The following is a 13,400-nucleotide window of genomic DNA, read 5'->3' as shown; positions in this document are numbered from 1 at the left end:
AATCATAAGGCATTCCAGATGTCTCCAAGATTCCTTCACACAGAAATACACATTTCACAGACCTTTTGAGGACTACAGGAGAAGATGAAACAGGGTATAACATGAAGGTTTTTACATCTCACACAACAGGAAAGTGTTTTGGAAAAGTATCGGCTATATACTAAGAAGTAGAAAAAGTCAAATGTAAGCTTTCACTAACAAAATAAAGGACCATTTTAGTCAAAATTTATTTAGCTTCAAGTTATAGTTAATTGTACTCATTGAATATCATTAATTGATAAGAAAACTGCATGTGCTGTTATAATTATCCTAGTGATTGCATCAATTAGGATAAAATAATAAATTTAAATTATATGGAAATAGCCAAGAGAGTTTCCTTAAAGAATTTTTGAATTTATGGACTTACTACTGTTATGAAGTCACTATCTATTTATTTCACATATATATCATGTCTATTTGTTGAAATTTTCAAAATAAAGTCATAATATGGTATTCATCAATTACAATGGAAAAAATACAACCATTGCTTTTGAATGCCTAGTTTCTGTTTAACACTTAACAATATTGCATTACTTCATGGTACAGAGAAATTGTTAATATTAGCAATGTCCTAAAACAAGTAATTTATCCTGGCTAAAGAAGTTTCAGGAAGTACGTATTGAAATTACAGGTCTGTCAGGTGACATGAAAAAGTGCTGATTAGAGAAAGAAAACTAATCATTTATAGAGAGGATACTGGTAACAGATTAACTAAATAAAATACATGCAGTATCCGTCCCAGAGTGGTACAATAATAGTCTCAAAAGTCTAAAGTTCATACCAAAGGACACCTGTACCAGCTTGAGAGAAGTCTTTGTGGGAAAGCATTTTTAACATTGGAAAAGGTACGTGACATACAGCAACTGGGTTGGGATTCCATAATTTTTTTTTCTTTTTTGAAAATCATGTATCTAATTCAGGAGTGAAAAATAAAATCTGAGTGATTAAACTGCACCCAGCACAGCTGAATGAGATGATTGAGCTGGGGTCACCTTGAAGGATCCAAAAAATAAATATTTTTTTAATATGGGGGTTTGAGATTCTTTCAAGATATTCATGTTAGGGTCTGGGTAGACTGGGGTCAGGGGCATTAGAGGACAAGAAAGGCCAGAGGTACTTTCTACATATATAAATTATATAAACCCTATAATAGAAGTACAAGTTATAAGCAAAAATAATAAATGTGCAATATGAAATGTCTTTATTTCTGAATCAGTAGTTGAGCACTTTTAGTATATACTTGGCCAGTAGCATTGCCTTATTGATCCAATGAAAATGAAAGATGACCTTACAATGCTATAAGGGGCTTATGTTCTGCACAGAAGATTAATTACAATTAAGTGGTGTTGTAAATGGAAGAGCCTCCAAAGGTTCTCCTCCCTCATAGCTGAGCTCCACAATGTGTTGGACTTTCTTTATTAAGGAGCCAATACTTTTTACCATGGTGGGCCATAGAAATGATTTATTAATGATTTCATAACAGATATTACAATAGTTTTCATCTTTATTAAAATGTTTTCCCGTTGTAAAAAAAGCATTAAACAGAAACAGAAGCCTTCTTCAACATTACTTATGTTTCATAGGAGAGAAGCATTCAGGAAGTTGGGAAACATGGTTTGTTTGCAGATGCCGCCTGTATATACAAGCAGTGGGAAGATGGGAAGGTGGGGGACATTGCTTAAAAGGCAAGAAGGGCTGTTTCTTCCCCTGTTCCTACTTCTCCTCCAGGAGTGAATAATTTTCAAATACTACTAGCTTTGAACTTAGGGATGTCAGCACCCATTCCTAAACCAACTCACCTACCACACCGATGAGTTAATATGGTTTAGATTACTTTATGTAATTTTTTTTCTCATTGTCCTGTAATCCTTGCTCCCTCCTCCCTTCCTTATCTGTATTTGACTTCCTTCTCCTCTCCCATTGCAAACTACTAATATTATTTCAATCTTCCCTCCTCACTGGGGTGTGTCCACCTTAGTGAATCACCCCTCCACCCTTTAGTTACTATGAATGAGGGGAAAACAAATTAAAGATGATACCCAGAGTGCTCCAGGCCAGGTAAGAAGCTGTACATGGGGGAATCATAGAAGCCTACCTGCTTATGCTGAGCTTTTGTTTATCCACAGCCATGACCAACTCCAACAAAATGATCATCAAGTTGGCCCTCTTTGGCATGACTCAGAGTGGGAAAAGTTCTGCAGGAAACATTCTTCTGGGAAGCACTGACTTCCAGAGCAGCTTTGCTCCATGTTCTGTGACCAAAGATTGCAATCTGGGCCGCAGTTGTCACATCCACGGCTTCATGCGTCGAGGGGGGAAAGAAATAACACTGCAGATCCAGGTGTTAGACACTCCAGGTTATCCTCACAGCAAGCTGAGCAAGAAGGATGTGAAACAAAAGGTCAAGGAGGCCCTGAAACATCACTTTGGGCAAGAGGGTCTCCATCTTGCACTGCTGGTCCAGAGAGCAGACATGCCTCTCTGCGAACAGGAGGCATCTTCCCCAGTCCAGATGATCCAGGTAATGCAAAGAGGCAATTACACTAATGCCATTATTCCCACTTGGAGAACATTATCCTAATAGAAAAGAACTATAAAAACTCTTTAAAAGAGTCACGCTCTTTCTCTCTTTTGAGAATGCCCATGCTTTTCCCCACCCTCTTCTCTCTTCAGGGCCGGCCCCTGACTCCCGGATTGCCTGGTGCCTTTCCCTCTTCTCTTACCCCAGGTGCTTTCTCACTGCCTTCTTTTCCTATGCTCCAAAGGCCCTTCTCTTGCTTCTGTAAGTCATTTCCTGAGCCCACACAGCCCAGCTGGCTCACCTTTTCTACCTCTGTGACTTTCTAAATCAACTTTCTCTTATAATTTTGGGGAAAAAAACTGGTTAAAGTAATTTAAGGAAAGTTTCAAACAAGTTATTTAAAACAACTGGTCACATAAAGGTATTCAGTAAAAATTACTTGATTTTTCCACCTAGTCATTTTCACAATTTTCTTTAGAGGAATTTAGTCAGTCATTTTACAACTGGGTCATTGAAAAAAAATGAGATATTAAACTTTATAGGTTTACTAACTCTCAAATCCCTAGGAACTATAAACCTGAATAAGTTTGTAATTGTGGCCCCAGACTATCTATTTGCAACAGAACCAACTGGGTTCCTTGCTAAAAGTGCAGATTTACCCAAGCTCACTGAAACAATCTCAAAAGTAGAGCTTACATGTCTGCACATGCATAAACTTTCCATATATTTCTTAAAAGCAGTCAAGTTTCAAAACCACTGAACTAAAACACTGAGTTGCTCCCATATAACGTCAAGGGGACAGTCTCTTATAGCACACCAACAAGTGGGTGTTCATTCACTCATCCGGTCATTGAACGCTGTATGTAGTACCTGTACAGAACTTAATGATTGGTGAATAATACATGTGTATTGGCATCAAAAAGCTTAAAATCTGGAAGAGACAAAAAGATGGACAAATATATGACAATGCATGAAGTGCCTCAGTGGTGTAATGTCTGACTAGGGGGAAAGGAGACTCCACTGAGACATACCATGATAAACATTCAGGAGAGATCTATGCTTTATTTATGGGGGCGGAAATCAGGAATTTTAGATGCTTTGCTTGCCTCATAATCTGTAGGGTCAGTCAGAAACTGCTCCATTCCAGCCTTGAGAAGACCACAGTGACTTCAGGGTGAACATAAATGACATATGCCACCTCTGCGTTGTGGTCCAACCCTGTTGTCTGTTCTTTTATTGTAAGTCGCTAAGTTGGAGGCTTATTCATCCAGTTTAGGAGAGAAGCAGGGGAGGCAGAGACGTCTTGGGTCTGACCACAACTAGGAGCTGGATACAGTATACATACATATATGAGCAAGGCCCATGTATGACCCACAGTTTCTGAAACCTGTTCTTTGAGCTGCTCCATTCTATTTAATTTTTTGATTCTCCAGTCTGGGCCCATCCAAATGTAACTGCTGGACTTGACTAGTTTTACTCCTTAGCCTCATTAAGTCACTAAGGTCAGAGATCTCATCTCAACTACGAGCTCCATAGGTAAAATACATGGAGAATAGAGAGCAAATATATTTCATTTGGGAAAAATGTGTATAAATCCTTCTCTTCTCTTGGTCCATTTCTGATCATGCTGATATTTGAGCTGTTATACTTTGCTTTAAAGAGAGACATTTTCCCTTTAACTAGTAAAGGCATAAGATTGTTTTAAATGACAGACACATGTTTTATTTTTCAGTAACTCTGCATGTTTGTAAAATAAAAAAAGCCCATATGTGTAATCACAAGAAACTAGCAGAAAAAATTAGGGTGACAAGAGTATAAAAAAATAACCGTCATCATTCAACTCCTAAAAAATCAAGGACATGTTGTACCAAAAAAAAAAAAAAAAAGCAAAGAAATAGAGAAGATGATTACAATTAAGAAACAATGTAGAATCCAAGAAAGCCCATAATCCTCTCCCAAACTATTAAGTCCTGCATTCCTGCATGTAAAACAACATTTCTGGTGGGGTGGGAGGGCTGCAGCTTTCCATCAGTGTAATTTTTAAACAGTTTTTAAAGTTCACTTAAAGCTACTATTAAATAAGCATTTAGCTTAAGCTATAGATGGATGTAATTCAGTAAATTCAGTAAACGCATAAACAAGTTTTTCTCAAAACTAACCTGACTTGCTCCATATGTCTCCACATTTTTCTCTGTGCTGGTCCTATGCTGAGCCCAAAAGGGTATTTAACAATATACATCTTGAAAATAAGTTTTTCCAGTTTGGGGATATAGGACAATATTGCAATCGCCTAATTTTTTTATTGAAGTAAATTTGTTTCATTCATGTCTCTGATCTTTTTAAATGCTATCTGGCATACCGCCTTGTCTTACGGCTGCCTTTTTAAAGTTAGTGTCCAGTTCAGGAGTTGAAGGCAGGAAGGAGATGGGCCAGGGCCAAACTCAGAACCATAATAATTTTTTTCGAGAATAAATAAGTTCTTTCCCAGGAGAACACGACAGCCAAGACTTCATGATCCCGAGGGGCCTACGACCTCTGGGAGGCATTGCAGTCCTATTTTGGGCTTCCACTGTGATCATTCGGTGAAGGTCACCTAAGCACAGGCTGGCTGTTCATGATCTCCTTCCTAAAGGTGCCTTGCATACTGGTGGCAGCCATCTGGATGTACTCACAGATTTGGAGCAGCTGCAGAATGTCTGAATATTCAACAGGACCAGCAGCTGTTAGAAAGGAGCAAGAAGTTGTTAAGGTCCTCTTGCTGCAGACACCCTGGATTTCTTTTTCTGGGCTGATGCAAAATGGGGAACAGAACAGCTGCCCTCACTCTTTTCCTTCCCCCTTTTCTGGGCACAGATGACAGCCATGGAAGGACTCTGTAAGGCCAATGCCAGAGAGTGACCTCTTCTTTCCTGTACCTCCCTGTTGTCTCTTTAAATATCTCAATTTATGCCCCAGTATTTTATAGATGCATTATAGGTTCCCAGCTGTGACAACTGCAATATTTCCCTAAATGATCCCTTTTTCTTTATTTATATTAGGCCTTTATTAATTTACAGTAAAATGGTAGAGATGTCAGTGAGTCATCCCCCCAAAAGCCATTTTAATATTATCTGAATATCATTTGAATATTTAAACAAATCCACAAATAATGGATCAAAGCAGATATAATAAAGTCACCTTAAGGAAAGTGCTAGCATGCAGCCAAACACTAAGAATTGAATCCATGGATTACTATAACAACATTCTTTACATTATCATGGTATCATGCATTATTACTGTAATCAGACTTCAAACATTTATGTTTGATTTAGAATGAACAGCCTGACTGTTGATGTTACAGGTGGCTATGGACACAAAAGGCTCAGAAAGGCCAATGCGAGGAGTGAAAATATAAAGATCATCAGCTTAGTTGTTTGATAGAATTTAGTTAAAAAAAAAAAAAAAAAAAAAGCCTTGTTATAATTCTGAGTATATGACTATAAATGTTACTAAGACTTTCTTGGCTTTAGCCCTTCACTTATAAAATGGAGATAATTCTACCTATGTTAAAGAGTTCTGAGGGTTATATTTAGCAATTATAATGTGCTTGGCATTGGGCCTGACTTTTAGTAGGTTCACAACAGGTGCACAGAAAATTAGTACTATTGTTATTGTTTTTATTGTTATCCTCACTTCTCAGATTGTGATGGGTACCATTCAATTGAACTACTAGATATGAACAACATATTTTAGAGGTTAACAGTGTGGGTTCTGGAGTAAGTTATATCTGTGTTCAAGTTCCTCCTCAGTCATTTACTTGGGGCAAATAACTTCTCAAAACTTTAATATCTTCATTGCTAAACTGGGAAAGATAATAGTAGTCTATTTTACTGCCTTACTGCAGAACTGAAGTTAACTCAGACACTGGCACACAGTAAGTATACAATAAATATCAACTATGATCATTATTTTATTGTTGGAATCTGTCTTATCCTAAAATTAGGACATAATATTTGCAATCTTCTTTGGGATTATCGTGGTAGACTTCAAAAGAAAATAAGAGTGGTATCAAACTTACATGGCCCTGATTTATAACTATAAGAACTTCATTATTAATTTAGGAAAGATAGGGGAAGAAAATTCACTAGTTTAGTAAGGATGAACTGAGAAACCCCTGTTTAGTGGGAAGGACATGGGCCTGGTAGTCCAGGGACCATGTGATAGGCCCAGACCTGCCAACAATCAACTCTGTTGCTCTGGCCAAGCCATTAACAAACATCACAGTCTCAATGTCATCATCTGTAAAGTAAGGAAATTTGAACAGATGATCTCTAAAGTTGAAAATTCTCTGAATCTGACCTAACGAGGTCTTATCATTCAGCTTTGGCTCTCTGAGAAGGAAAATGCAGTGCTTTAAATGGGATGAGAGTAAGGGAATAGAATAAAATATAAAGAATGGTCCGTATTGTCCTCCTTTTTTTATGATAATTTTTTTCTCAGTTGATGTAATAGTTGGCTTTTTAAAAAGTTTCCCCCTAAAAAGTCCAGATGCTATGATTTCATCAACCACAAACAAATGGGGCAGGGCTGGTGAGGTCCTGGGAAAATGAATATAATTCCTGGAAAACAAAGTTTATATCCTAACTAGTTGTCCCAAAAGGACTAGATGGACTCATACCCATTAGCACTCTGAAACCAAATGAATTCATGATTGATTGTGAATTTTCCATCTCACTTAGTACTGTATTTAAGTTATTAACACCAGATCACTTACATTAACTTATCTTGCTCTTGGATTTTTATGTGAGGTATCAATCAACTGTGATTATTCTTTCTCTGGGTCCATAGAGAGCACATTTGGCCACTGACATGATGACTATACACCAAGCGACACTACTTTCAAATATTCTACTATTTTCCAGCCAAAAATCAATCTAAAGATTATAAGCTAAATCAACCATTCTTTTTTATTCTTGGCAGTAACTCAAAAGTACAATTTCTCTCACAGTTCCGGATACGAGTATCTTTTCATAAATAATTATCTACATGTAAAAACTTCCCAATGGCTAAGCACATGGACTCGGAAGTGATATTGAGCTTACAAATCTATTTTCCTTAGGTACTTTTATTCATTTTTTCTAAATCATATTATGCTTTAAAGTATATGTTGAAGGGACCATGTTACCCTTACAATAAAACAGGAACTAAAGACATACTATGAAAGTTATACCACTTAATGCAATAAGTACTAGTCTAGAAAAAGAAGAGTTCTGTTTAATATATAACTCCAGTAAGGGCCACTTCTGCTAAAGAGTTTATTTTGCATAATTTTTTAATATAGTGATGTGATGTTTTTAAATACTTAATGACAAATATGTCCATGCAACAACCAATACTGAGAAGTGGGTCTGGGGGTAGCGTCAAAGGGTTAAGGTCAGTAGCTATTTGATAACTTGTATTTCCCATTTCAATATTATGACAATCAATATAAACATATTTATAGATCTAGCTCTAAATCCGAGAAACTTCCAGAGACAAGCGTGATGAGGGATCAATAGTTGTATAGAAATAAAATCCCAATACTACTATATAACCCAAATAATGCTCACTTATGCTCTTTACTTGATATGTCTTTACTGCCTGATAACTCCCTTGTCAATTCCTGTGCTCAAGACATCATCACATGCCAGAAGCTTTTCTGACCACTTCCTTTATCCCCACTTAATGTCTGCCACTATAGCACCAATATATTTTCTATCACAACACTTTCAATTACAATAAATTGTATTTTTCCCATCTGTCTCACTCCCTCAGTTCTAAAACTCTCCACTACTTAGAAGGAGGAAATGTATCTGTCTTGTTCTACTTTGCCTCTGGAACAAAGTAGACCCTCGATAAATATTTGCAGAAGGAATAAATCACCTAGAGTATTTTTAAAAGTTCAAATTTCCAGGTTCCACTCCTAAAGATTCTGATGCATTTTTAGTAAGCAGTGAAAGGACCTAGGCATCTTTTTATTCCTAAAACCTAGATCTGCAATATTTAGCATTTCATTAATTTTTTTCAACCACTTGTATTAATTTGCTAGGGCTGCCATAAGTAAGTACCAACAACTGAGTGGCTTAAACTACAGAAATTTATTGTCTCTGTGTTCTGGAGGCTGGAATTTTGCAATAGATGTTAGCAGGGTTAGTTCCTTCTAAGGGCTGTGATTTAAAGATCTGTCCAATGATTTTGTCTTTGGCTTATGGACGGCCATCTTTATGTTCACATGAAATTCTCCCTATATTCATGTCTTTGCCCAACTTTCTCTGGTTTATAAGCACACCGATGTCCCTGGCTGGTTTGGCTCAGTGGATTGAGCGTCGGCCTGCGAGCTAAGTGTCGCTGGTTCGATCTTCCAGTCAGGGCACATCAGAGAAGGAAAACTCTGACTCCAAAAAACCTCCGCTGCCTTGCGGCATACCTCTTCAGGGGAAAGGCTAAGGGAGTAAACCCCGACAGAAAATCCGGAGCCGGAGTCCCTAAGGCGGTTTGACGTTGTAGTCAACACCGGCAACTCCTGCGGCGCACCTGAAGCCAAGCTGTATTGACTCCGTCTTTCCCTTGGACCCTTCAGCTGCGAAGAGAGGGGGGTTCTGCTGCATGGGCAACAGCAGACCCTCCATATCACCCTGCCCAGGCTCTGTAGCTTCAGCTTCACTGGAGAGGACACTCCAGCGTCATCGAAAGATGTCAATTCAACACAGGAGGAGACAGATACCGTGTCACTCCCGAGTCGGACTGCACAGCCATTCTCGGCGGTGCAGATAGACTCTTAAGAAGCTACACCATCGTCTCTCAAGACGGACGGCTGCCGACAATAAGCACACCGATGATAATGGATTAGAGGCCCACCCTATGACCTTAGCTAGTAACATCTGCAACAACCCTATTTCCAAATAAAGTCACATTCTAAATTACGCGAGGTTAGAACTTCAACATATGAGATACAATTCAACCCATAGCAGCAACTTTTATTTATTTTGCCACTCTGAATCCTCTCCCCATAGAGATGTGATATAATATATTGAATATATGACAAACTGTGAAGAGGTCCGCTAATTTTTCTATGTCATTATTAGCTAAAATGAGATGTTGACATTACATGTATACTTAGATTTACACAAGAGCTATGCTCTTTAAAAGTTGAGTTAATTAAATTTTTGCTAATTTATATTTTCAAAGACACATAATTTATCTTTTTAAAGTATCTCTAAAAAATCTTTTTTGTAAAGTTTAGAAATATTTCTGTTAAAATAATTATTCTCTCATACTGGGCTTGAAATTTCAATTTAGATTTTCTTGAAATCAGGGCATTTTTACACTAGACATATACAATTGTTCTATGTTTCAAATAGATAAATTTTCAACAGGTATGAGCAAAAATGTGAACCTACTACTTGAGAAAGTCCCTCCGAATACAAAGCAGAAAGTGCAGGGTACAAGCAAATCCATGATAATGAACTATAGAACAAAAGAGAAGCCTCACAGGAAAGTACAATTTGCATACCAAAGATTAAGCTTTGAAACTGTAGACAAAAATAAATGCATACATACAAAGTACATAAATAAATCCCCTTTGAGATGATGATGAGGGTCATAGAGAAGGATGTGTACGTAAATCGATAGCTACTATAAACACCAGACCATATAAGGAGTTATCATTGGTAACCAGTATCAAGATATTTTTATTTTAAATATACTGTCCCATAATTCCTATATTTTCTTATTAAATGTATCAGTTCCGGTTCTTTCTTCTTCCTCGTTTTTCCTTCCTTCCTTACTTCCACTTTCCTTCTCTCCCTCTCTCCTTTTTTTCATTATTTTCATTTTTTAATATTACAAATATTGTGTCCTATATTTGTTACATACATTGAAAAATTTCCTAAATTTTCTGTTTTTTCAAGATTAATACCTCTCTAAGGGCTTGTATTCTCTATGAACCAGTTTCTCCATATCATAAGAGATAATAATAGTATCTCCCACAAAGTAACATGTTGAGCTTCATAAGAGATAAAGATGTCAAGTGCTTAGCATAGTACTGGCACTAAATATTAGTTGAATTTTCCTCTTTCTTCTGATTACTAGAGGTCTTGGTTTTATTCCTAAGCACTTTATATTTTTCTTGCTATTATAAATGATAGCAGATTTGGAAATAGTTTGGTAATGGGAGTGTTTGGAATGGAGGGAATGTTATTTTACTGTCATATTGTCATGATTTCATATAACTGGAAATATTCAAGCATGTTAAATGGTTATTTCTAGATGCCTTTCATATTGCATGAACAATTTGCCACATGCTCTTACTTCTGTTTTATATCAGCTATTTTCACTAATCAAACAAGAATTTATTACATAACCAACTTCCACAGATTACCAAACAAAGGAACACCCGTCTTCAGTATTTTTCAACCACATTAGAGGAAGTCATCTGATAAATTGTGTTTGATTCTAGGCATGTGAAGTGAGAGGATGAGAATCACAATAATATTTTGTGGTTGTTCCAAATCACCAAATGTATTTTGATCTTAGCTTTTCCATTACATGTAACTAGATTATGTAATTCTAAATCCTTAGAAAATGGTCTTAGCTACAATAATAACACAACATTCCTACCAAAAAATATGACAATTTTCTTGGCCAAAATACTTTGACTTCAAGGAATTCAATGGTTCTAACATATTTAGGTAGACAGGCTAATATAAATAATTGCTGAATGTTGTAAATGTAAATACAGTAGTTTCCCCTTATCCACAGGGCATATGTTGTAAGACCCCCAATGGATGCCTGAAACCACATAGTACCAAACCCTACATACACTGCTTTTTCCTATACATACATACCTATGATAAAGTTTAATTTGTAGATTGGGTATAGTAAGAAATGAACAATAACTAAGAATAAAACAGAATGATTATAACAATATACTGTAATAAGTTAATGTGAATGTGGTCTCTCTCTCTCAAAATACGTTGTTGTACTGCACTGCCCTTTTCCTTGTGATGCTGTACATGATATGCCTACGTGAAGCGAGGTGGGTGGCGGCAGACCTTTTGTGACCAGGGTTGACTAGGGGTAACTGAAACTGCAGAAACTGAAACCACAGAGAAGAGGGGACAGCTGTATATCCTATGCATCACTTATAATACACAGTTTTCAGGATATGTATACATAGATTATAACAGTCAAATAAAATGGAGAACTAAAGCCTTTGTTTAGAAAGCCCACACATCTCTCCCCATTTGATTACATTATTTGACCCCTTCTTTACTTCCTATTACATATATCAGCTTTTAGAAACATAGTGACATATAGATCTGTTGACTGTCTGTATTGGACCATAATAACTCTTGTTCTTTTTTGAGGAATATAGTCCAAGGAAAATAGCCATTTAACATCTCTCTTTCAGGAACTTCTGGGAGATGCTTGGAAGAATTATACTGCCATCCTTTTTACCCATGCAGAAAAAATAGAAGAGGTTGGGTTCGGTGAAGATGAATATTTAAACGAGGCCTCCGATATACTGTTAACCCTACTCAGTTCTATTCAGCACAGGTATATTTTTTTGTATAAAAAAGGAAACTCACTTAATGAACAAAGAATAAATGTCTTAGAAAGAATTATGGAATTTATAAAAGAAAATGGTTACCAAGTTCTTACCTTTAAATAAAATTTAGATAAAAGGAAGAAAGCATTTGGTGTTAATGTCAGAAACCTGGTTTCAAAAGTGCCTTTCTTAGAATGGATGTGGCCCATGAGAATTCCCATATCCTGCCAGTGAGTGTGCACTGGTATAACCACTATGGAAATGATCCAAAATGTTCATCAAAGGTGGCATGGATGAGAAAATTGTGGTATCTCACACAATGGAATGTTACATGGTAATGGGATGAACACACAACAACTGCATGTGACAGAATCAATGAATTGCCCACACATAATGTTGAAAGCAAGAAACCAAACACACTCCATAAATGAAACAAGCTTGATTTTCAACATTTGAGTATCTTTTCCCTTATATTCTTGTCATCAATTGGTGTTTTCATCTTAAAATACATATTCCTAACAGCAGTTTGATAAATGTAAAGTCATATCTTACTTAATGTGCATTTCCCAGACTCCTACTGAATTGGAGCTTTTTATGAGCAGGTTGGTCATTCAGATTTGCTCTTCTATTAAATGCCTCTGCACATTTTTGTCCTTATTGTTTTTTCCTATTGGCTTACTTCTCACAAAGATTCTTTGCTTGACCAAAACTTTAGACAGGCTCCTAAACCTTCCTTTAGGCCATCTGTGCCTTGTAAAATATAGTTTTAACAAAAGCGCTGCTACCGTTTAACCAGAATCCTCTGTCTTCATTTTTCTGATCGTGTTCCTCATCCTCTATTCCCAGTGATGTCTGATCATCCTGGCCTGGCTTCAGCAAAAATCCTGTTAGGTTGGTTTGGCCAGATTTCCCCTGACTCTTTTTGCTTCCTCTTAGTAATTGTTCATCCACAGACTCTGATGCTGCTCTTGGCTATAAATTCCCACTTGCCCATGCTGTATTTGGAGTTGGGCCCAATCTCTCCCCACCGTAAAATCCCATTGTGGTTCCTATATATCTCAAAGGACCTAAATTACCATCAGGTCTGCCTTACCTCCTCTGCCTGACAAATTGGAAGAGCTCTATATTATAGATAATAGCCCTCTATCTGTCCTTCATGATGCATTTTTTCAATTCTATTACTTATCCTTTCACTTTGTTTATAACTTTTGCCAAATTAAATTTGTGCATTTTCTTAGTCATATATTTCTATGTACACGATATGAGGTAATA

General features: G+C 36.9%; 1 protein-coding gene across 2 annotated transcripts; it reads left to right on the top strand.

The window, feature by feature from the left end:
- The first annotated feature begins 791 nt into the window (after positions 1 to 791).
- Positions 792 to 12,266, top strand: GIMD1 (GIMAP family P-loop NTPase domain containing 1). 2 transcript variants are annotated; one of them, XM_090267982.1, is made up of 3 exons: positions 792 to 884; positions 2,166 to 2,560; positions 11,991 to 12,266. In XM_090267982.1, exons 2-3 carry the CDS (start codon positions 2,168 to 2,170, stop codon positions 12,249 to 12,251), a joined length of 654 nt encoding a protein of 217 aa, XP_090124108.1. In that variant the 5' UTR covers positions 792 to 884; positions 2,166 to 2,167; the 3' UTR covers positions 12,252 to 12,266. The 2 variants fall into 2 exon arrangements, with proteins under 2 accessions (XP_090124108.1, XP_090124107.1); XM_090267981.1 differs by lacking the exon at positions 792 to 884 and having other exon boundaries at positions 2,126 to 2,560.
- Positions 12,267 to 13,400: the final 1,134 nt, after the last annotated feature.

The sequence above is a fragment of the Furipterus horrens genome, unplaced genomic scaffold, assembly GCF_987537825.1.
Source record: "Furipterus horrens unplaced genomic scaffold, mFurHor1.1.pri manual_scaffold_2, whole genome shotgun sequence".
NCBI lineage: Eukaryota > Metazoa > Chordata > Mammalia > Chiroptera > Furipteridae > Furipterus > Furipterus horrens.
The sequence above is the reverse complement of the archived record's forward strand: the minus strand, read 5'-3'. Positions and strand labels throughout refer to the sequence as shown.